Source organism: Helicoverpa zea, chromosome 11 (assembly GCF_022581195.2).
Source record: "Helicoverpa zea isolate HzStark_Cry1AcR chromosome 11, ilHelZeax1.1, whole genome shotgun sequence".
NCBI classification, from domain to species: domain Eukaryota; kingdom Metazoa; phylum Arthropoda; class Insecta; order Lepidoptera; family Noctuidae; genus Helicoverpa; species Helicoverpa zea.
In genome coordinates this window covers 5,156,395-5,182,645 of record NC_061462.1, presented here as the reverse complement: position 1 = coordinate 5,182,645, position 26,251 = coordinate 5,156,395, and the positions used below count along the sequence as shown (strand labels likewise).

At 35.8% G+C, this 26,251-nt stretch overlaps 1 protein-coding gene across 1 annotated transcript; it reads left to right on the top strand.

The window, feature by feature from the left end:
• Positions 1 to 21,091: 21,091 nt before the first annotated feature.
• LOC124634683 lies at positions 21,092 to 25,482 on the top strand. Its single transcript, XM_047170344.1, has 2 exons — positions 21,092 to 21,449; positions 25,292 to 25,482. Exons 1-2 carry the CDS (start codon positions 21,258 to 21,260, stop codon positions 25,442 to 25,444), a joined length of 345 nt encoding a protein of 114 aa, XP_047026300.1. The 5' UTR covers positions 21,092 to 21,257; the 3' UTR covers positions 25,445 to 25,482.
• The last annotated feature ends 769 nt before the right edge of the window (positions 25,483 to 26,251 follow it).

Here is a 26,251-nt window from a genome sequence, read left to right as displayed (position 1 = left end):
ATATTTCACTAATATAATAGGGTAGGAATATTTTACTAATTATCACTTTAATGGCAAAAACTTATGATTCATGTTTCCTTGATATCCCTGGGCAGGTAATAAGAAAACATAACACTACTAATAAACGTGCGCATTAAATCCACATTAACGCATGCATCAAGGTAGTTTCATAGATACAAACCGCCCATAAAGCGAAAGTTCGTACAAATCCTGCATTATTAACATAACCAATAACCATCAAAGCTAATGTTCTTGAGATAACAGTCATGTCTTCAAAAACATCCGCACATTATCCCAAGTCATTTGCAAAACAACTCGTTTCTCTCCGCATTTTCCTTACATGACCCTCCAGATTCTCAACTCACCTGCACTTGGAAGCGAAATAAAAGGAACATCGATAAAATAGTTAAGAGCAATTTTTCTCTCAGACTTCATTCGAACGAAATCCGTTATTGGAAATACGCTGGAGTGCTATTAAAAGAACGATATTTCGTTTTATGTTCTCTCTAATTAATTTCCTTGTCGCTTTTGTTTTGTCTCGCTCGAAACTCTAACCTTATTGTTACTATCAGGTAATTTATACACGGGCCTAATGAAAATGTATCTCTGCTATTTATCAAACGAAGTGGCGGTAGACTTTGGCAACGTTATACCGATGGGAAAAGGTCTCATTTATGGTAACTGTTTCCAAGTTTCGCTGACAAAGGGAAAGTAAAGATCCTTTTTCTTTGTCGAAGGATTTGGGTCATTGGTTATTTCTATTGGGAAAAGGTTCAGGTGGAACTTATGTATTGTTGTTTGAATAAGTTATTTTTGTAAAGCAAAGGTTTCTCTTTTCAATCAAACTATTTTTTGCTTATTTCTGATAGTTTTTTTCTTTAATCAATTTATTAAATAACTACTTTTGTTACGTACCTACTTTGCAAATCTAAGTTCGTATAGTTTATACGCCGTTGCATAACATTATTAATAGCATCGTTAGTATCACACAAACACAGGTAAGCACGAGATATTATTCCAATAACGTCTACAGAGGCTGCATGCTTAAGCAGAGGTCATAAACACAAAAGCCGTGCTTATAGAAAGCATTATTAACCCGACTTGCTCTAAGAGAAGAGATGTTTGCAAGGATTATTACAAGTCTAGCAATAAAGGGGCGAAACGACACCTGGTAAATATTAAAAGGGGAAGAAATAAAGTGAGTGTTATGTTTGTCACCAAACGTGACCCCGGCTTTATGAATTTCTTTATAACCCCACCTTAAGGTGTCAACAGACCGAAAAGTACTTATCGTACTTACTACAACTTTCATTGTGACAATTTATTAGATAAATTAATTATCACAAGAAATCTGATTCCCGAGATGTTACGCTGTTATTTTTCCAGCTAGAATGTACCAAATTAATGACATTCATTTATAACGTCTTATCTTGGACGTAGAAAAGATTGCACGAAATAAAACAAAAGTCCAAGTGTACTCCGTCAAACGAAAGTTTTTCGAGAATAAAGCGAACAATCTTAATTCTGTCTAAACTTTGGGCTGAGCATTTCATCTCAAACGTCGTCAAGCTCCCAAAAAAATGGCGAATAATTTCATAATTATTTCAATTTTGATCCCGGGTTTCATTCTGTGTAAATTCTGTGAATCGCCTCCAAGCAAGGTGAATGAGGCGATTACAGTTCACTTCCGAGACGGGACCTCGACTTCAGGATTAGATTGAAATTGAATGGTCTTCTAGAAATGAGAAATGAAAAGAAAAAGGCGCATAAAAGCCCTCGTTATGACTGCAAAAGTGCTTCAAGGAACTATTTCAGGAGATTAAAAAAATACAAACTCATTGAATTTTTATGAGATTTTTTAAAAGAAAATAAATTAGATACGTTTAGTCGCCTGGGCTATAAAATTTTAATACGAACAAAGTGACTGTGCTTTTTTATCCTTTTCTTTTATTCGGCCGTGAGTTGGGACTTTATAAAACTTTGGCAAAAATTGAGAAGTAATTCGAATTTAATGCCAATTTTCTAATGACCGAAGTTTCTTAATTTTCGGTAATAGGGAACCATTTTAATTTATTTACCTTTTCATCACAATTACCTTTAACGTAAGTGCTTCCTTCATTATTTCTATATGTAAAGCGTTTTCTATAAAAAATTTAGTGCAGCTGTTATGTCTTTTTTTAATACACAACATTAACTTGAAGGTGTTGTATCTCATAACACGGACGAGTAAAGAAGAATTTAATCTGTTGACTTACTATGACCATGATTTTAAAAGGATAAAACTTTAAATGCACTTTTTATGCTAACGATATGAAAGTATCCACTTATTTATACTGCAATGTATTTTAGTGACTTCGATATTAAATCAATATATTTCAATCTTATTTTCTCTCACAAAAATATTGTATCATAAATAATAACTCAGACATTTTAATAAAAGAATGGAAGTACCTACTTGTACCTACTAGCAAATTCATAGCCCTGTCAATACTCTCTCGTTCAACGTATAGACAGTAAATCCTTTAAACCAAAACACCGTAAACCATGGATACCATAGCATCTAATACGCGCGTGTTCTCCATAGCACGTCATAAAGTGGAAATTGCCTTCCTAGTTGAATTCATCCAGAGCGCGGGGACCGAGGCTCCCTACCCTAATAACATTGCAGTTTCCTGGAAAATTTTAGTGTACCCTGGACCAGCGGGGCGGAATAAAGGCGAGAGCTTGTTCCCGTGACTTACACCTTACCACGATAGCGAAAACCTCGCTTGTTAGTTGAACTTTTAAGTACATTGCGGATTAGGTTATTCTTGTTCGCAAAGCTACAAAGAAAAGTGCGCAATGGATACAAAAAATTTATTTTAATCGAGAATTTTAGTTCGCTCATAGTAGGTAAATAGAATGCTCTTACCGTGATATAAGTGAAGTTTATCCACAGGACTAACAAAGCTGAGCATGAAAATAGGTGAATAAAGTATGCAGACTGGAGACTGGCTAATGGCATTTTTGGAGATTCGCTCGCAGTTGAAGCATAGTATGCTAACTAGAGACTTATTTACTTGAACAATGCACATAAAATTCAGGTAAATAAAAAGTAAAATATTTAAGGTAATAAAAATACTATGTAAACTTTCCTGCAATGTGAATACACAGAGTTAACCGCAATTTAAGTTTCACATATTCCCAGCTAATTTGAACAAGCCAATCCCAAAATTAAAGATGATTTAATTAGTCAATATCAATGCGCAACAGTTCCGAAACACTCGAATGATTAAATAAACAAAACAATACATAATAAAATGACAAACAACACCAATGAAAGAACAAAAAACAAGAGAAGACAAACCAACAGGCTATGTTGACGTTAAGAGCGTTCATAAAGTCAAAGGTACGAGTTCAAGTACGCCACGGGACGCCAGTGGTGACACGACACAATGTACTTCGGGTTGAATTAACTATATTTCACTAACGAATTCATTGTTACAAGCAGCTGTTTCTTAGTGCTGTAGTTAGTCAAGAAGGAGGTTTCATACCAACTTTGGTACTTACATGTCCAACATTGGATGCAATCTCTATCTCCTATATATAGACATGGACCGCTATATCCCTTTATCAAGCCATCACATGTGAACAGGTAGACCAATTAGGCTGAAAATTAGAGGGGAGGTAGTTTAGACCCGGGAGATGGCCTTAGGGTAGTCTTTGTTACCATCCAGCTACAGGACTCGGGTGAAACCGCGGGCGGAAGCTAGTATATAATAAAATGACCTATGTATAATGAAAGAACAAAAACCAAAAGAAGACACACCAACAAGCTATGTATGTTGACGTGAAGAGCGTTCACGGTGCACGGGTTCAAGTACGCCACGGGGCGCCAGTGGTGACACGACACAGGGTACTCAGTTGAATTAACTATATTTCACTAACGAATTCATTATTACAAGCTGCTTCTTAGTGCTGGAGTAAGGAGTAGGAGGTTTTATACCAACTTTGGCAATGAGCATGTGTCCAACGTTGGATCCAATTTTGTTGATGCTTCTAAATATTGGAAAGGTAAGGATGAATGGACCTATGCGTATGTGTTTTGTGCTTCCTTGCTTCATTATGTAGGAACGATGCAAAAGGTATACCGTCATGGTCAAAGTGAGAAATTTGTCGTTCAATAGCTTATCATTGCAAGCAATACTTATAGAGAAGTGTGTTCTATCAACATGTTGTTTGTGTTATGGTTAGTTACAGAGATAATCTTATTATATGATGCTGAATCGTTTCCTTTATTACATAAACATAAATATGCATATATTTTCAAAAACTACTACAATCCAGTAGCGCTGAATTTATAAAAGTACTTTATTACCGCAGTTTCAAACTTTCTCGAAATTAAAGTTGGACGTACTAAAAATTGAATTTTCCGTTCAACAAAGTTACGGCTGCTATTGAATACGATTTCATTCACTTCCACGTTATAATAGCGCATAACTTTGACACGAACAAAACTTAGATTTTCCCATAAATTGTAAAAAGTTTTTTAATACGAGAGCGAACAATAACATAAAATAGATTCGGACGAACAGTTCGGCCGTCGGATTTCATCGGCGCACATATAATTCAGTTAACCAATGAACCACATGCGGTGCACACGGACACACCGGATTGAATTGGGATCAGGAAACGTATACAATGTTCGTGTAAACTCCCGCAGAGCTATAGAAATTGTTGCAGTGAAAAAACATTTGACAGCCGAACATACAAAATAAAAAAAAAATCATACTAACCATATGCAGCCAGTTTCCGCTCAATAATTTCTGTTATTGTTCGGATCGAGCACGTTCCATATAAATATGCGATACTACCTGCAAACTGCTGTTTATTTAACTGATCCTTATTTAATATTCATTATGCAAATAAAAATTAATTCAAAATCACTTATCTAAACCATCTACTGAAAGATAATACTAAAAGGCATACCTACATAAAAATAACAATTTCTGTTTATCTCGAATATTCCAATTTGCATTCGACGACTAATTTCTAAATTTCCACCTCGATTGCTAATCGATTTATCGATAAAGTAAGATTACTGTTAGCGAAGGTGCACATCTACATAATCGATTCCCGATTAAGTATCGATTAGGATCTAGCGAAACTAACACTGCGATAATCATCGCATCTACAGCTTCAGAGACCGGTATAAACTCGCTCGTTATACATGCACATTACGGCATCGAGCACAATGATCACGTAGAATTAAAATTCAAATAGAAGACAAGATCTATAAAACTGGAACATTAAATAGAACAGCCGAGCCCGACATGTCAGCGTTCGTACGAGGTACATAAAGTCATTTTGTTGTGCATTTTACGACATTGGAGCGAACACTCGTCCCAACTCAAGACTTCTAGAGTGTGCAGGCATGTTATAGGTCCGAACATCAATAGCAGTACACATGGCTGCGTGATGCAGCTTGCAGAATGACGCGGCAAATTGTTGTTTCATGTTTCGTTTTCGCAGTGAACACGGCTTTACGGCGGGAATCGGTGAATTTCCCTCGAGTGCAGTAAAAACCTCTCTGTCAGACGACACTCCATCGGCAGTTCGGTTCAGGGTTGATATCTCGACTGCTCGCGTCAAATATCCACAAATCCGACGCTCAAATAACTTTTGTTTTTTATGCGAAGGGACCGGACTGAAGCAACAGTGCCGGTTCTAATGCCGATATCAGGATTATTCGCTCCGGTTTTCCCTTACATAAAGGGATGCTCACGGAAATGGTCTCATTCCGAAATATTCTCATTACTTGGGCGGAATCTTTTTTACTTTACGGCAGAACGCTCCCCTTTTCTTGTTCAGTGAAGTACAAAGTTTTCCCGGCCCTCTCATCGGTAGCGAAAGAAATTGACTAATAAGAAACGCAAATGATAGCAATCTGGCCGAGCTTCTCGATCTTAATTAAACTGGAGATGAAAACTTGTATCAAATAAAACTTCGAAGACTACATTAATAAAACAAATGTTATATTTTTCCCGCAATAAAAAGGTATACCACGTTGACAGTGTTACAAGAATTATTTCATCGAGGCCATTACAAGTAAAAAACAAACAAAGGGACCCCAATGATTTTTATAGAACTTTCAAAAGACGTAAAAACTGCCTACAATTTCTTTTTATCTTGTCGAGCAATAAATATGTCCGCCGCCCTCGCGCGCTTCTCTAGTAATTCTCAACCAACTACCAGTCTATAAATCCGAAAGATTGATGTTACTTACCAGAATTTACTTAAGTACATTTGCCGTGAAACGTAATATGTCGTAACGTCTATTAATCTACAAAACACATTATAATTTATTTGGAAAAAGTTAATGGTATCACAAGTGTCAACATGACAGATTAGTTAAAAACAAGCGAACGAATAAAAACCCGGAGCTTTCAAAAATTACGACCACTAGTGGACCAATGTGTCAGCGGTTACTAATTTCTTCCTCGAAATTATTTATCTGTCGTTTATCTTTAGGTGATGATTTAATATCGCGAATGAACCGGTTTTATCATTAAATGTTTGGCTTTAAATAGAAGCTTTGATATGCAAGTTAAGTATTTCGTAACACCCTGGTCCGTGACATTTAAGATGTGATGTAATTTTATCCTTAAAATGACATAATTGGTTTTTTATTTCAATCTGTTTGAAAAGAAGTTCAGATGAGATGAAAAAAAAACTGAAATAAATACATTTTACCTACAAATGACCGATGAAAAATCATCCCAAAAATGAATACATATTCATCACTTCCACCGAACGTCAACAAAAACACCATAACGATCTCCCTGCATAAACAATGATCCATCGAACAGCCATAAAATCTGTTGCAAATAAAAACTTATTTTTTACCCCACTTATTGATTTAACTAGCGGTCCATATGCAGTTCAAACTAATGCACCCTCTAAGTAAAGAGACACCATTAGATGCCACGTGGGACCAGGAACCCCATTGAGCCCCATGGGGCTAAGGTAATGCGTGGTTCCGCAGCACATTTTTACTTTTACCACTAATTGGGGCACCGCGGGACTAAAGGCGAATCCCCTCTGTCCCTTGGGGAGGAACGATACAAACATGGCTTTTTCAATGTCACTTTATTTGTTCGTAATGAATACGTAGGATTTATATTGTTTGTATTTAATTTTGATTCGGAGAAAGTAAATGTGATCGCGGATTTTTTATGTATTTTCAAATTAACTTTGAGATTTTCCCAATTACGTGTATAGCGAACTGGTTTACATAACTTTAATTAGGTACTCATGTTATGTTTGGAAAAACCTCGAACATTTTGACCTTTGACTAGGTTAGGAATTAATCTACTCTCGGCAGATTTAATTTCTATACAAAAATAGGAGTAAGAATAAATGTTCAGCTATTCCCAAAGGCACTCACGTAACATATACTCAACCATATTGTTCCTTTCAATGCCACCACAGCAATACCTTATTCCGTGAAAAATCCTTATATTAAAAAACCCGAACTTAACAAACCCGATGGAATCCGCGAAGCTAACAATGGGCCTTATTATCCCGTGATCCCTGAACCGTAGCGTACCGTACATATCTGCAAAATTTCACGCACCCTTGCAATAATAATATGAGAGAGGCCCTTATCTACCCTCGTCGCGATCAGACCGACACGGACCGAGAAAGCACCGATAAAAGGGTCCCACTATATCATATTGGCACTTTCGACAGAGGATCTAGTAATATTTCGTACTCCTTAAAGGATAACGGAATTTCTACCCCTCTTCAGAAAGGAGATGATGTAAGGGCGCCAATGATCTATTTGTCAGTATCAAATGCGCGCTGATGTTCAGATATTGAATAGTCATTTCAGTTAGTTGGTAAGGTTTGTAGATTGGATTTTTTTTTTTGCAGATATTGTTACCAGATCATATTTCATTCCACACGACAATACAGAAGATCCTACTGGTCTTGCACTTTCGCTCAAAATAGGCATTATTATGAATGTATTTATCAGATCTATCGTTTATTTACTATCGAGGTATTTTTATATAAGCCTGCACTGATTACGTGCCTAAAAATATCATGAGGTTTTAAATGTCAGTCGGTTAGCAGACTTACGTCAGTGTAAACCGCCCTTTTACCGCTTTACAGCTGGATTAAAGCTCATTAAGGATCCATGTAACCAGTTCCTCATCAAACTGCTGACGTGTAAATGTAAACAAAACAATGACTCGTTAATTCGCAGACGCGCCCCTTGCGGTGAGGTCACGGCGAGGTGCGGCCTGCCAACTTGTAGCCCGCGGTTAATGAAAGCAATATCGGAGGGAAATGACGCTTCTCCGTAATATATGATGAAATACACAAATGTGGGTTTACCTGGTTTCGGCTTAACACGACCTACATACACACATTTGAATATTTGGCAACAATTAATCTTCTAATATGAATTGATGGGGGTTAGAGGTTATCTACGAAGCGGCTACGGCGTAGCGCGGAATAGTACAATATAGAGCTTTATTTGCATACGTAGATTATTGTGTATGATTAAGTGATTAAATAAGGATATTTGACAGGCATTTGAATAAGGGTTTAGTATTATTTATTGACGAAACTATATTCGCTACTAGTTACTTATATACGATTTCTTTCATTTTTGCCTACTATATTTTACCGCTATAATACACTTTATACTTTGTTTATTTATTATGGCATATTTACAACATTAAAATTACGTGAAAAATAACGTACGTTGTGCACTGACGTGCATGAATGTAATTGAAAAACTTTTATGTGATTTTTATTCAAATTTAACGAAATTATGAAATAAAAAACAAGACCATCATGTTCGTGGCTATTAATATTTTACTACTACACAGACTATACTTTTAGCTTACCAAGTAAAATTAACAGAGAAATATATTTCCCTTGCGTTACTGCATGAACTACGTAAGGATTAACTGAACATGTTTACTTACCTGTCGCATTAAAATATGACATTATCCAGTAGAAGTTTCGCAAGTCATTTCATAACTTTGACCACTTGATGTGATAAGCCAAACGTACGACTGAATAAAAGCAAATGGGAAAATAAAATAATGTTGTTAATAATAATTCTGAAATATCGCTTGTTGGTATGGAACTTGACCAATTCCCATATAGCCATGGTTTAAGTACTTTCATAGGCGAACTTTGCTCTTGGCAGTCTGTCCGTCGTACTTGCAGCACTTGACGTAGCGTAATACAAGTGTGTTCTACTTCATACTTTCCCGAGTCGCGTGTTACGCCGGTCGACAACCACGCGAAGCTTTATGTCGTGTTTGAGGTATTATACCAATAGTTCGCGTGTTGCCCTATTATAATATGATTTTAACAAAGCCGCGGTAATGCTCACACAATAGACGCCTTTCAGGCTTAAACTGGAACGATTTAGGATTACTCGCTTTGATATTGCAATCATTTTAGCTGAGTGTTTGTGGGCTTGATAATGTTATCTGCTTTATGTGATTGTTAGTGGGCAAACAATAAAATACAGTTAGTTACAACCGTAGGAAAAATACTCGAGCATTCACCTCGGACTCTTATGCAGACTTAATAATGTTTTAAAGTAAATTCAGTCAAATTAATTAATTTTAAATGATTACCTATCTCTTTCGATAAGTGTTAAATCTCTTAGATAAAGAGATATGCTATTACCCTGTATGTCCAATCGTTCGACAGTTTTAAATCATAAAGTGACCAAAGATTTTCCTCAAAAGCCTTTATACTTAAACTATGGCTACAAAATTTATTATCGCTTAAATTTCGTGGTAAACAGTGGCTAAAATTATAGGAGCCAAGCACCATTAGGTTTCGCGACAATACCAGCATTAAAGGCTCTAAATGAAATATTGCTTAGATCCAAACAAAAGAGGTTGGGTTCAACTGTAGCCCAAAATTTCATTTGTTTGTTTAACAAAAGCAATATTGATATCCTTTGTCAAATAAATTAATAGTGGCTGGAGAATAAATTGTTTGGAACTTTAGATCACAGAACCTATAACAGCCTGCCTATTGTTCTATATCTTATTTATCTCTGAAATCAAAATAAGTCGAAATTATAATAGATAGGCAAAAATCTACAAATTAAGAAAAAATAATGAAACGAATTTAAATTAAATATCTGAATGTTAGGCGTCGAAGTACTCCTCCGCATCACTTTCCTTCGGAAACGTGCCCAGAAGACTGGCCGCATTTTGCATTGCCACGCAATGCTAATTTTTCTTTGACTTTAATAGATAGCAAAAGAACCTACATTAGAGTTAACCTATATTAGTATGTTCTTCCACGGTAATGTCAAGCAACAAATACAGGTGGATTATAGCGCATTCTAGCTCTGACAGATGTAGGCCTCTGATAGTAACTATTAGTTAATCTTTGGCCAGAGTCCAAACTGCGCGAGTATTTAAGCTGATTATGTGACCAGGAGCAATGGACCCGGGTAAGTTTCGAAAGGGATTTTAAACTCTGCGGTAATGAATGCTATGCTATGCCCAATATTATATCGACGTTTTGATTTGCTTACAAGAGATATAATTTTGACATTGGCCATATCGCGAGATTGATTGCTGGGAACGGCCTTAAGACAGTATAATGTGCCGACTATCATCCTATGCAGTTCATAGGATGATAGTCGGCACATTAATAGATGGACTTGATACCACAAAGAATGCTAAAAAATTAAGACTTGGGATTGATTGGACTGTCATCACCGAAGGCTATAAAGAATTAATAGGTCCTGAATTTAATTTAATTTGATAAAAGTAATATCGTGTTCAAAAAGTAGAGTCTGCCCTTCGAGCTATTTATTCTTTGTATAACAATACAAGTTATTGATTTCCTTTGTCGACAAAGTTAATAGCAATAGTGAAAGTGAAATAGTGTTGTCGCAATATAATTAACGTATAATTTACTTACGCGAGCTCGTATCGTGAACATGGTGCTTTACTTAAACGAAATTATTATTACTTTTTATTTTACGCCCATCACGCGATGCAGTAAATATAAATCTTAATTGTTGCTGTACATTGTTCAGCTATTTAATTATTTTTTTTTTGTTATTTAATTGTGTTTCGAGTTTTGGTCGGCCTTTCTGGAGCAAACATGGTAAGCAATGTTCATTTACCTACTTCATATGAGTAAAAGTTTTTACCCAGCCGTAAGTCGATAAATACGCCTGTAATTATGAAAGCAAGCTTTGTTTTTTTCAGGTAAGGGAGAGCAAGCTATTATTGTATTCTTAAATGTCCATTTCTTTGCTACAGGTCAAAAATCAAAAACTGTCCTGAAAAATCTTCGATATCAACGACCAAGCCAGTCTATCAAATGGCAAACATAAAGACAGATTATTTAAAATACATATAAACATATCTCCATTGTAAATTGTGCCTAAAGCATTCTCAGTTTGTACATTATTTAATTTCATTCATCATTACGCAATATGATATTAATATACCATTCAAACTGACAGGCGATAAAAAACCGCAGGTACTAACAAACGTGCAATTGAACCGCGAATTACTTTTGAGTGCTAATTTACACCTGCCAAAATGATTGACGGTGCTCCCTTTAACTTTAATTGTCTGTCAATGTTTTGACTGGCCTATAAAACGGTAATGACAGCCGATTAACATTTACCGAATGTGTAACAAGTAATTATGGGGTAGTTTATTGTAGCAGGATATCAAGTTTTTGTTGTAGGGTACAGTTGTCAAAAAAAACGCATAGCCATATGGTTAATTTTTCAGTGTGTTGACGGTATCGATAAAGCCATTCGATACTATCAATAAAGCTACATCACTATCACAATAGATAAACCTACCTAAACAACAGCAGAAATTTTAAAGTATTCTTCACTATCATTCCCACACTTAGTTCAAAAATTTTATCACCCATGCACGTATTCAGGTAAAAATTAATTATGGCCTTGCAATTAGTTGCCAGCTGAAATAAATCACGGCTAGTGGAGTCGCGTGCGTTACTGGTGTCGCAACCATAAAAATTCTTGCATAAAAATAGAATAATGAACAGCAACAAAGTAGCTTCATTGTTACCTTTAAAATTTTAAAATAGATGCTAGAGTGTGCGGTGTTTGTATTAAACCTTTTTGTTAGTAGGTACTTTTAGAGGTGAAGCTTTTGGCGAAATAGTTTTTATGAATCGTGTTCAATGGGGATAGGTATCTTTGTTACTAAGCATTTTGAATTTCTGATTTTAGGAGCTTCGATGAAGATTATGCTGCTAAGTATCTATATACCTATTGTACGAACGATATTTCAACAAAGTTGACAAAATCTGGGGAAATATAATAATAGATGCTCAGCTACAACGAATTAATTGAATTAATGCATTTAAATTCAAAATCACTACCCAATTACAAACAATCGAGACAAACACCAAATCGGAATTCATCGATTAAGTAATCGATTCCCATTCACTACACTACATACCGTCACCGATTAACCATCCTCTCACAAAATCGAGTGAAAAAAAAAATGATTGTCGTTAATGTATTACCATTCACGTATTGGCCCTCAAACAATGACTGACATCCGGAAACACAATTAACTATGTATTCGTTGGAAAGAGGAAATATCAATTCGCTTGTTCGGGGGGTCGGCTGATGCGTTTAGTTTAACAGAACGGACAGTTGACTCAATTAAAGTTATATTATATGAGCAGTGATATTTGGGTGATATGCGTAGTGGACTGAATTTTAATGCATCAATAGAAGGTGTAGCGATTGGTAATGGTGCAAGAAATTTTCTGGGAGATGAGTCATTCAAATTAAAAATATTTCTGTATTATAAAATAAAATGTTATCTTCGCTGAAGTTTTAAGATTACCATCACAACGTCGATTAGATCACATCTGCTCTTTTAATTTCTCACGGACCTCGTTTATTTTTAGACGTTTACATAATCAAATCCAAAATTAATGATGGAGTCTTGTAAAAAGTCGAAATCTACATAAGCAGTAGCTTAGCTATCCCATCAATGACAACACCATCAATCTAAGTTGACCTTACAACTTGCGAAACGACAAACATTTTATTACATAAAATTAAATTTTACTTAATTTCCATTCAGCATGGCCCTTCGCGTTTCGTAACGAATATAAGAAAATAGAAAGTTGAAAGAATGTTGGTCGACAATTCATTATGCAATATAAAACCTCGTCTCGTTACCTGGTGCATTTTTAAATCAGGATAAAACGCGCTTTAGGGGAGGACATCGATTCACGGATCGAAAGTATATCCGCCAATTTATCGGGAATCACCCGTCTCGCTGTGACGGCCAACGCTCTATTGTCCCCCGGCTCAATCATGCCAAATTGCAGCCTGACGTATGCATTTTACCCGATTTCACATTCCGATCCCGTTCCCACTGAGATACGACTATCGGAAATAGCGACGGAAGGTAATGACCGTGCCATGTACGCCTACCCACTTATAATTCAGTAACTATCGATTTTTCGGTGATGGATGACTTGGTGCATTATGAATGTGTGAACGATCGGAACAATTTTACAATCGATTTAATTTAAATAGTAAAGGGCGATAACAATGTAACATTTGAGTTCAAACACCGTAACCGCAACAGTATCGATTCAACTGTTATCCGATGACGTGTCGATTATATGCCTATCGACCCTAATAATAATGTAGGTGTCCATTACATTTGCATTTAAAAGTAAATTTCCATATTGTAGATAGTGTACCGTTACATGAATATTTTGGTAGCAATGCAGTAATATCCGAGACATTTTTGTAGTGCCTATTTCAAAGCTGAACGATAAAGTGAATTAGAATTTTTGCATTAATTTAACAACATAATCTGCTTAAGTGAGATATTGAATTTTATCTCGGTATCTGTTTTTCTAAAAACTCTTAAAACAATGATCAATTGTTGCACCAAAGAAATAACTTTACCAAGACGTAAGCGAATTATTAAACCGTGGATTACTCCAGGCTTACTGCGCTGCATGCGTAACCGCGACAATCTACATCTTAAATGTAAAAAATATCCTGACGATATCAATAATAAAATAATATACTCTCGCTACCGTAACTTTTGCAATAATATCCTAAAAAAAGTTAAACAGCAGTATGATGGGACAGAACTTTCGAAATGTAAAGGCAATACTAAAAAAATGTGGGACACAATTAAAACAATAACATCTACTAAAAAACAGAACACCTCATGCTTAGATTTGATAGACTTGAATAAACCACATCAATCATTAAATAACATTAATCAGTTCTTTGTAAACATAGGTTCTTCATTGGCCGGCTCCACTTTAGGGTTGTCTAACTACAATCAATATCCCATCCTACCTCCTCGTGATTCTTCTTTTGTACTTCTGCCAGTTGATGCCAGTGAGATAAAAACTATTATACTCTCTCTTAAAACCAGCTGTGCTCAGGGACTTAACGATATTCCTAGTGGTATCATTAAGAGATATGCTAACATCTTAGCGCAGCCGATAGCATATATTTGCAACATTTGCTTCTCTACAGGCGTTTTCCCTGCGGAGCTTAAAAAATCCTTGGTTCATCCAATTTACAAGAGTGGCAGCAGGGACTGTGTCAACAACCTTGGTTGACCCCAGGTTTACTTCGTTGCATACGTCATAGAGACAAGCTACACAAAAAGTCTTCATCTAATCCAGACAACCTCGTACTTGAAACTTCCTATAAAAGGTATCGCAATTTTTGCAATACACTGCTAAGAAAATTGAAAATAAACTATGAACGATCTCTTTTACAAAATTCAAATAACAATAAAGACAAATGGGATGCAGTCAAAACCATAACAAATCAGAAAAAACAAAATATAACGGCTGATAACCTGATAAAAAGCACAAAACACACTAATTCATTAGAAGAAATAAATGAATATTTTTCTAACGTCGGTAAGAAATTAGCAGACAATATATCAACCTTATCTTCTACTGATTTATTACGCTTTAAACACAACATACCCATGAATCCCAAGTCAATCGTATTGCTACCCCCGGATGAGGCCGAAATTGAAGCTATAATTCTTAACCTCAGCAATGATTGTGCTGTTGGATGGGATTCGATACCTGCTAAACTTCTTAAAATGGCTAGACATATCTTAGTTCCCCATCTAACAAAACTCATAGAGCTCTGTTTTGTACAAGGTGTTTTTCCTCGAGTTCTTAAAAAATCACTAATAACCCCTGTCTACAAAAGTGGACTGAAGGACGATGTCGAAAACTACCGGCCAATCTCAGTTCTATCGACAATATCGAAAATACTGGAAAAGGTGCTAAACACTAGGCTAATAAGCTTCTTAGAACATAACAAGATATTGTCGGATTCTCAATTTGGCTTTAGACAAGGAAGGAGCACTGAAGATGCAGTGGGGCAGCTTGTAGATCATCTATCGTCTTGTATAGATACGAAACAAAAATGCGTTGGAATTTTCCTTGACTTGGCCAAGGCCTTCGACACCGTCTCGATTCCTCTTCTTGTGGACAAACTAGAACGTATTGGAATTCGAGGAAACGCTTTAGGGATCTTTAGCGATTTCCTTCAAGACCGTACGCAGACAGTAAAAATTTGTGGGCATGTTAGCTCGGATGCCCGGGTTGTATATGGGGTGCCACAGGGAAGTATACTAGGCCCGAGTCTCTTCTTGGTTTACATAAATGACCTATGCCAACAAACACTAACGAAAGGAAAAATTTTTACATATGCTGACGATACAGCACTTGTATTCCATGGGAAGACTTGGGATGAGGTCAAACAAAACGCTGAGATAGGACTGTACAGGGTAAGCCAGTGGCTCAGAGCTAACCTGCTTACCCTTAACGTTACGAAATCTACTCTAGTTCAGTTCAGTTTCTCTAAAGTCAAACCTCAACAAATAGACGTAAAATATCATGAGTGTAACTCACCCAGCGGTAATGTGCCTTGTTCGTGTGTGATTATGGGTAAATCAAGAACAGTGAAGTATCTGGGAGTTATCTTAGATGATAAATTAAACTGGAAACAACACATAGAACTCACCACCACACGTATTAGGAAATTAATATGGATTTTTAAAAAGTTAAGAAATGTGGCAGATCTAGAATTACTACGCATGGTATATTATGCGCTGGCGCAATCAGTGATAGGATACTGTATTGGGATATGGGGTGGTGCGTTTAAATCGCATATGATTACCCTAGAAAGGGCACAAAGATCTGTCCTTAAAGTAATGACATTCAGGCCATTCAGATTTCCCACTACAACTTTATACAACATGTGCAAAGTGCTAACAGTGCGGCAGATGTATATCTATCAATTGGTCATCAAGCAGCACATTATAACTCCATGCAACAAAGTTATTCTAAGGAAACGCACTCTACGAAATATATGTCCAGTGATTGTATGTCAAACTACATCTGCAAGGAGGCAACGTATACATTTGTCTAATTACCTATATAATAAAACAAACAGAGAACTTAGGATAAATCCACTTTCACTCCAAGAAGTTAAAACTAAGGTAAAATCATGGCTACTGACGCTTGACTATACACAAACAGAGTCCTTACTACAATAGACTTACATTATAAAGTATATAGACATATCAAATTACACACACATACCACACAAATACACATATCTACAAAACAACACATACCTACACTACACACACTACACCAGCACTAACCACTTAAACATACATATACGTACCTACAGGTTTCACGACAATGTCAGACTTAATCATTATATTTTTATTGCACTGTATTTTACTTTTGTTCTTACTATTGATGTTACTGTATTTTTTGTTTTTACTTTGTTTCCCTGATTGTAAATGGATTCTTATTGCATAAAATTTACGTCATGTAATTGGGAGAAGACACTGGCTCTTGTAATACAGGTAATACACCTAGCACAGGAGTCAGGGCTTCACTATTCTTGTAAACGCCTTTTTATGTCAATAAAGATTATTTATTATTTATTATTATTATTTATTAACTATCGTCCAATTTCAATTTTGCCAGTTTTATCTAAAATTATAGAAAAAGCTATCAACATACAGCTAATAAAATACTTAGAATCCAAAAATATATTATCTGAAAACCAATACGGTTTTAGGAGAGGTAAATCAACTTCTGATGCAGTTCACCAATTAACTGATACTATTATAACTAAACTTGATGAAAACAAAAAAGTCCTTGCAATATTTTTGGACCTAGCAAAGGCTTTTGACACAGTCTCGGCACCACTCTTGCTCAAGAAACTGGAACACGTAGGCGTACGCGGAATCCAACTGGATTTATTGCAGAGCTATCTTAGTGATAGATATCAGCGCGTAATAGTCGAGGGATGGCAAAGTGATGATTGCAATGTCAATATTGGTGTCCCGCAGGGAAGTATCCTTGGACCAACCCTATTTTTAACGTTCATAAATGACCTGTGCCAATTAAATCTAACTAACGGAAAGATCATCACTTTTGCTGATGATACAGTACTACTCTTTCATGGAGATACATGGGAAGAAGTCTATAGCCATGCTGAAAAGGGGTTTTCTGTGGTCGGAAGCTGGCTAAATAACAACCGTCTCACATTAAATACTACCAAAACAAAGTATATCACATTCACACTAACAAATACCCGCTTCCTATCGAATTCCGCTCTTGGTATAATCGCCCACTCTTGTAATAATCATTCATCAAACAACTGTACATGCCCTAAACTTGAAAAAGTGGACTCTATTAGATACCTTGGTGTTGTTATAGACAGAAATCTAAATTTTCAATTACATATAGACCTATTATCGAAACGATTAAGAAAACTGATATTTATATTTAAAAATCTTCGCCATGTTGCGGATTTAACTGTACTTAAAGCGGTTTATCTTGCACTTTGCCAATCCATATTGTCCTATTGTATCACAGCGTGGGGAGGAGCTGCTAAGATGCATATGATTAAAATTGAACGAGCACAAAGAGTAATATTGAAGGTAGCCCATTCGCTATCATTCTTTTACCCCACTACTGATTTGTACCAGAAATGCGGAGTTCTGTCTGTTCGTCAACTTTTTATCATGCTAACCGTTTTGTGGACGCATTCTCTTCTTCAGTATAACACAAACCTAAACGCGCATAAGCGTAAGAAAGGTAAGGTATGCTCAACTAAGCTCTACAAAAGTGCACTATCCCACCGCAGCTATTGTTTTCTTAGCTCCTATTTATATAACAAGCTTAATGCTATACTAAATATTTATCCACTTACTAAAGTCAAATGCAAGCGGGTGTTAACCACGTATCTGCTAGATCTAGATTACGTTACAACTGAGAATCTCTTAACTATAGCCATATAAGGTATACACTCACTGACACCCACATCTCACATACATACATACACGCACTCCTCACCCACACATCCACTTACACCCTCTTACACTCTCACTCACATTATACTCCACATACTAACACACAAATCATATTTACTTAACACCAGGAAATATATAAATACATATTAATAAATACACTCAAGCCACAAGTAGTTTTAATCTCTAAAATGTTTTCCAATTATTGTTATTTTTTATTTTTTTCCTATTTGATTTTGTTTTACTTGCTACAATTGGTTTTTATGTTATGTACACTTATAATATTGAGTTACACTATGTTCGTGGGGGGGCCTGGTAATCTGCGTGACAGGGTTTCCTAGTGCGGATACCAGTCTCCCACAAAGGACTGGTCTGAAAAATGTTGTGAACTTAATTTTAAGAACCTTTGTGGAAGAGAAATAAAGATTTAATTATAATTATCTCACGCTAGATCCTATAGAGTTCATTGAATTAATGTTCGTTATTTAGAATTAACATCAACATCTTAATACGGAGTCAAAAATATTCATTGAACGAAATTCCTTCATCGTATAAGTAATCTGGCTGAATCTACGAATAAAATTGAAACTTTATGCATTTGTTTGGGCATACATTACGCCAGTAACTTATACTGGAAAAAAAGTCTCTCAGCTCTAAAGCAAACATTGAAATGCGAATCTGAGATGTTGTACAAACAAACCGTAGACGGGTGATCTCAATAATGAAGTGTTCGCATTTAAAACTCGAGAACATCTTGTGTACACTTTTGATAAAATCAAAAAGAGTACCGCGTTCCTGTTTGAGTTATTTGTCGTCACATTAAACGAGTGTTCGGCAAAAAGTCGACGGAGATCAAAGCGATGACGTGGCAGGCTGAAATAACGCCCAACCGCACGCACTTGTCAACGTATATGCAAGCGAGACTGCTGTTGCGAGATTTACTCTTGCATGGATCTGCACGCCTGGTAATTAAAAGACTTCCTCTCGAGTCTGTACTATAAATAACGAGAAATGCATTTCACTTAACATTAAAATTATTACAACATTTTTTAAACAACAATACTGGCACATGTCGTGTAAACCTCACAGTTTATGTCTAGAAAACAATGTAGTTAGGTCAGACTCATAATAACAATACCAAAAGTATTGGCCATACATTCATAAGAATGGACAGCGCTTTCTTGAAAAGCATGTTTTTAGGGTTCCGTACCCAAAGGGTAAAACGGGACCTTATTGTTTTCGCTCCTCTGTCCGTCCGTCCGTCCGTCTTTCCGTCTGTCACCAGGCTGTATCTCATGAACCGTGATAGTTAGAGAGTTGAAAAAAATATATATAGAATATTAGTTTGGATGTTACGGAACCCCACGTGCGCGAGCCCGACTCGCACTTGGCCGGTTTTTAACCTTCTATTTACACTTATTCGTGTCAAAAGTTCGCATCAAAATATTTTACTGCTTTTGGAGATTATTAAAAATTCTGTCGGGAAAAACAGAATGCTGTACTCACAAAGGGAACAATCAGCTCCCCGCGTGTCATAATGAAAATTGTTTCCGAGTAGGGATACGCGTACGCGTAAAGCTTTCATACTTCAGACGCATGAATAACGAGCATACTGTTGGCATAAATATTGAGACAATGCCGCATTCCACTTTTAGCGTAGTACCTCATAGCTTGTGTTGTCGCAAAAGTGCCAAGTCATTACGAATTCCTCCAACCATCCGTTAGATACCTTCCCTTCCTTTATTTAAATTCAAATATATTCAATTTAAATTAAACGCGTCAATCACTGTTCGATTTAATTGATAGCGTTTCAATTTCTGAATAACTCAATCTCGTTCAATTTAGCCGTATTATTTGTTAGCTTTCGATTGGCGAACGGTGTACCTACCTATACGTTGAAATCGATACAAAGATGATTTTAGTTTATTTTGTCCCAAATTATAATGTGAATGAACTTTATAAAATCTAAACTCTTTAGGTCACATTCATATGTTTATAATGTGATAAAGGTTGAGAAAGCAGCCAATGTTAAATATCACATTTCAAATTGTGAATTAATATAGTCACGAGCAGTAGCGATCAGTTATACGTAGCGTAATAAATCAAATGAATCGCGTGACACGTTAGAAATATCATATCAAAGTATTAATCTTCACAATGAAATGCAATAAGAGGCAGATAATACATTGGCATATAGATAAGAGCGGTTCATTATTAATACTCGTAAAGTAGCATCGATATTTATCTTGGAAATGCAGTAGCGGTCAGTAGCGCCATTGCTCGTCAGTGTGGCTTGCGGCTGTACTTTATTAATGCGTAGAGGTCCCAACTCGAACCGTGCCTAAGCCGACGTCTTGTAGGTGTACAACCAGTAATTATTTTAAACGCAAAGCTTGGTATCGTCGGTAGGCAGTTAATCTACGTTCCATGTAGTAAATTAAACTCCTTGAAACTTACGTATGTAATTAAGAATGAAGAAAGCGTATGCTTAGAAAAATGTAATCTGCATAACTAATTAGTTTATAACCAGCCTTACGTTGTAGTTTCCTAGATTGCAATGGAAATGTCCTACTTAGTTCTTGCACGTTAATAGACTGTGGCGACCTATTTCTGTCCATTACAATTTTATAGAGCTTCGATTATTTGTTCTGTAGGCACTATAAAGTATAAAAGCGTCAGTTTTTGCAGTACAACAGGTACAGCCGATGAAGTATTAAGTCATATTCAGATATAGTCTGAGGCCGAGGCAAGGTCGAATGGCGTCAAACGGCGTCACAGATAAATAATTTTCCTCATAATCAAAACAGTTCTCCTCCACAGATGTGAGAGTGCACACATAACCTCAAAATGTTATAGTTCTAAAAAACGAAAATGAAGTGCGTAATTATTTTCGTGTGTGTGTTTTTGCTGTGCGTGTGTTTAAATGAAGGGAAAGACTTCACGGTCGGCACGAGGGCGAACAATTTGTTGATATCGACAGAGAAAGTGAAGTATAGAAGTTTACCGCTAATAAGGCGAGACAAGGATTATACTTACATCGATCCGAAGGAGAGAATTATTAAGGTACATTTTGTTTTTGTTTTATTTTATCGTTTAAAGTGAAAGAGCTTTTTTAAGAGACGACTCTTTTGCCTGCAGACGACATAATGTCATCTATTGTAAACACAGTTGTTACAGTCACATTAAAGCTTCATATAACACAGAATAAAATCAGGAGTAACGGATTTGATTTGACCAAAAGGTTACCAATAGCTTTAAAACTATTATACACGGATTGCATTCGTATCTATCAAAACCACGCCAGTAAATGCAAAAATAGACACAGAGTTATTTAGACCATTTTGATATCATAGAAATCGTGACAATTGGAACAATTCCAATTATATTTTTTTATGAAATTAATATAAATTCTTGAAATAACTTTTATACCTTCCGGGCGGCCGCTGGGCGTTCGTCAGATGTCTAGAAAGCAAGGAATAATAGTCTAAATATTTTTTTAGAACAAACTAGAAATGCCAGTGACAAAAATAAAATTATATGTTTCTCCTAGTACTGTCTTGCGTTTACTCTACTGAGTTACTTCGTGTCTATGACAGTCATTTGACTGTAATAAGCTGAATTGGACAGTTATCTGCCATGAGGGTCTCATTACGGACGCTTTATAGTACCTATGATTACTTAGACATCAGTCTCGGTGAAATTGTTTTCGTATTCATACTAATTATTAGTAACTAATATCGAAATTAATATTAGTGGAACCAATTAGAAAATTGGTTATTTTGGTCAGTTTTTTTTTGTTTTTTTGTGCATATTCGGATACAGAATTGTCTCCAGAAATACCTCGTCAACATATATCACACCATCTCTTATTTATCAATCTTGAATCAAACCAGACAAAAAGTCCAAAGTGCATTACCAAAATAAACGTCAATTGTTTAAACTGTTACAATAGGTGAACATGATGGTAGCAACAATTTAAAGAAATAAATCTTCACTAGTCTTTACTGATAAACGCTCACCATGGCGCTTTCTTCGTTCGCTCTTCGGATGCAAACTATGAGCTCAAATTAATTTCAATAGCCGACACAAAGATTGCGTGTACCATTCACAGTGCATGTTTTATCTCGTTTAAATTCTCTCTGAAGGAATAAACGCTAACCGTTATTTAGTCGAGATTCAGTCATCGGGGTAATTGCTTAGCAATTGATTTATCTATATTAGCTTGATAGTTTATGCCTGACATGAAAGGCTTTGCTACCTACACTAGCATTTAATCGAAGCGTTCTCACGATATTTTGTTCTGAGATTTATTTTGTTCACCTACATCGTGTATCCTGCTGTGAAGCTCGGCAGGTTATCCTAATATTGCCTTTATTTATTAAAACAAGTATTCCCATATCTTTCAATAATCAATCGCCAAAATACGCGCAACCATGCGAGATTTTGTAACTTTGTTGCTAGTACCAATTCAATTTTCAGTCCATCACCAATATTCAATTTACTTATACCTCAAAAGTATTCCAGCATATTCATTTATAATTCAAAAAGAGGACAGATCAAAATTGAAAAACATTTAATCTGAGCTCCTAACTTAAACACGACCTAAAAGCTTTCCCACCAAACGTAATCCGCAGCCAAACATCGGAAATAGCACGCAAACACATCATCAAAGTAAACTGAATTGTACGAAAAAAGTGTATATTTTTGTCCAGTGTTTTTGAAACTAGTGGTTTCCCACTTAGCTTTGATGAAAATTTGATGAACACACAGACGAACACGGATCGGTAGCGTGTCGCAAATTGCTTCGGAAACGATGTCGCGTGTGTATATTGAGTAGACCCTTCGAAATTCGAAATAATATATTTACGTATACACGCTGGAAGAGTTGTGTGGGTAGAAGAAAATTAGCTCTATAGACAGTTTTTTTAGAACATTCTGGACTAGCCTCCGGTTTTTGAATGAAGAATGTACGTTTATGAAATAAAAATACAGATTTGATTTATCAAATATCAGAGTTAAATGTACAAAAATAAATCATTATGAGGAAAATTATAACACAAATACACAATTCCCATTTTTATTAATATAGGTAACTGGAGATATGCATTCGTTAATGACGTAAGTCAAGAAAGATATTAAGATGAGGAAAAAACAAACTAATAATCGAGCACACACATTCTGTTAAAGAATTTCAAAATGTTTTAAGTTAAGTAGGTACCTACTAAATCAGTATCTACTTTGCTTACTATGTCTTCAAAGCAAAAGAATCGCCACTCGCATGTTAATCCTGAATTGAGGAAAAAACGTGGCAGCTGCTGAGATTCTCAAGAAGGTTATAAAAAAAGGATTTATAGCCCTAAGCAGCTTTAGGAACTATCCCTTTCTTTTTGCTGAAACAAGGCCAGAACACATGCTATATGGAGCATATAAGTTTTATCTGCCACACTGATCGAATGGATCCATCTTATAATTTACAAAAAGGATACACAGACGATTGGGCAATTCAGTGATTGATAAAACTATTTATATTTTTTTGGAATTTAAAACTTTATATGGCACTTCCTTTTTTTGTACTGTTACAGCCTTTGTAGTCCCACTGCTGGGCACAGGCCTCTTCTCACACGGAGAAGGATTGAGCATTAACCTTTTTGTACACATTATTTAAAATACATTCATCTTTCAAACTAGAAGTATGTAACATAAAGTTATTGAAATATTATAATACCTACAGGCTGATACCTTTATCGATATTTGTTTTACATACATTAAACAAAGGACGTTGTCCTCATAATCTCTCGTAGCTCTAAAGCTATAGGGTAACGACCCGCCACGACTCAATTCTATTGTGATCGCACACTCACTATTGCCATAATGATATTATAATATATACTTACCTAGTTGGTACAGTTACCTGTAAGTCGAGACAAGAGATTAACATGAAAGAATTCACTTAGATTCTATTCGTCAGTCCCATTAACTGTCACATAAAGAAGAAATATTTAAGTAAACTTTTTTTTTAATTTGCAATTTTTGATTAAATATTTTATTGCGCTGCACATAAGTCTTTGGCTGCTCTCTTATATTAAAAAAAAATCTAATTAAAAAAATATGTATCGTGCAAAAATATCACACTCAGCTATCATATGCTCGGAGAAACATATTGGAAAAATATTTTCTTAAAACATTACACCTAATTTAAGAAATATTTTAAATTGCACTCCTAACGCATTAAAATTTTCATGAGATCGTTGTCATCTGACATTCATATGTTCAGCATAAGTCGAGCAATCCAAATTATGCTGAACATCTGTTTAGAACAAGGAGTGATCGCCCGTCTGACCTCTAAGGAGCATGCGCGGGTCATGCATTGGTATTCAGTATAAGTTACTGAGTACTGACTGCCCTTGACTGATTAATTACAATATGCTCTTAGTCATAAGAATTTTACTTAGATTGTTTACTTTGGACGCGCTTTTCTCAGGAACTACCCGTCTGATTTGAAAATTCTTCAGTGTTAATTAGCCCGTTTATCGAAGAAGGCCATAGGATTTTTTATGGGGGTGCAAAGTAGTGCACACAGCATGCGGGTAGAACCGCGAGGCACAACTAGTACTAACATAAAGCAAGGTTCACATAACTTACACAAGTCCAGAAGGAAACAGTTATCAAAACAATTAATCATAGGAAATACTTAACAGCAACTGGTCCTCAAATCAGCATTTACGCTTGCAACTTCGAAACTGATGGAGCAGACGAACGATAATTTAAAATTATTATTACTTATAGATAACCTTCATTATCATTGTCTTGTCCCTATGACTCAGTGTCTATCGTCGATCACCACCGCGACGTCATAATATATGTTTATTATCAAGTACTTAATGTGCATATTTATAACGTTCCAGGGCATCATTGCTCGAGATCTCTCGCGGACGGACACAGAAGTGACCATCACATCGGGAGGAATAGGAGCCACCAACGTGACCCTACACCTACAGAGCGGGAGGGGAGAAGAACTCAACTATCTCATACTCATATTTAGCAACAATATCAAATGAAACATTAATTTATCATAAATTACACGCTATTATAATAACTTGCATTATTAATACTTAATTGGCATTGGTGCCGTGTCTGATCACAAATAAGTTTAAAACAAGGAATTCACGATATTATCAAGTAGGTCACAATGCGTTAGTTCACATAGTCGACATTCATATTGAAATTGCCTAGTTGATTTATTACTGTAGAACTAACTAGCTATTATAATAAACAAACACAAAAGAGAAGCAATTTGAAATGCCTCGAAAACAAAAGCAAATCGCTTTGGAACGCTTTTAAAAATAAACTAACTAAGCAATTATTTTTTTACTGAAGCACAATTTCAAACAAAGACATCAGCGGAGATAAAAATTAAATAGCAATCATAATTTACGAACATCAGACTAAAAGAAAATATCCCATTTCGTGACGTCAAGATAACGCGGAGAACTCGCAACAATACAGAGAGGAGACAACAAGGAAGTGGGTACAATTCAGATATGATAAGAGCAACTTGACAATCAGAGAATACAATCTTCTAACAAGAGTAGACTCGACAAGCAACAATTTTCTAAAGAGACAAACAAAAAAATAAATGAATATTTTGAAAATATCTGACGTTGATAAACAGAGTACACATAGTCTGAGAGAAGAATATCAATTAAAATTATCAAAAATAGCCTCGTAGTGTACCCTTCAAAATAACATCTGAATACCACAATGTTTTTGTTTCATGACACAAAATGCCCTTTGTTCACCAAAAAGAACACAAGCACTAAAAAATATTGCGAATGCAACAAGATAACAACATCAAACAGACCGAA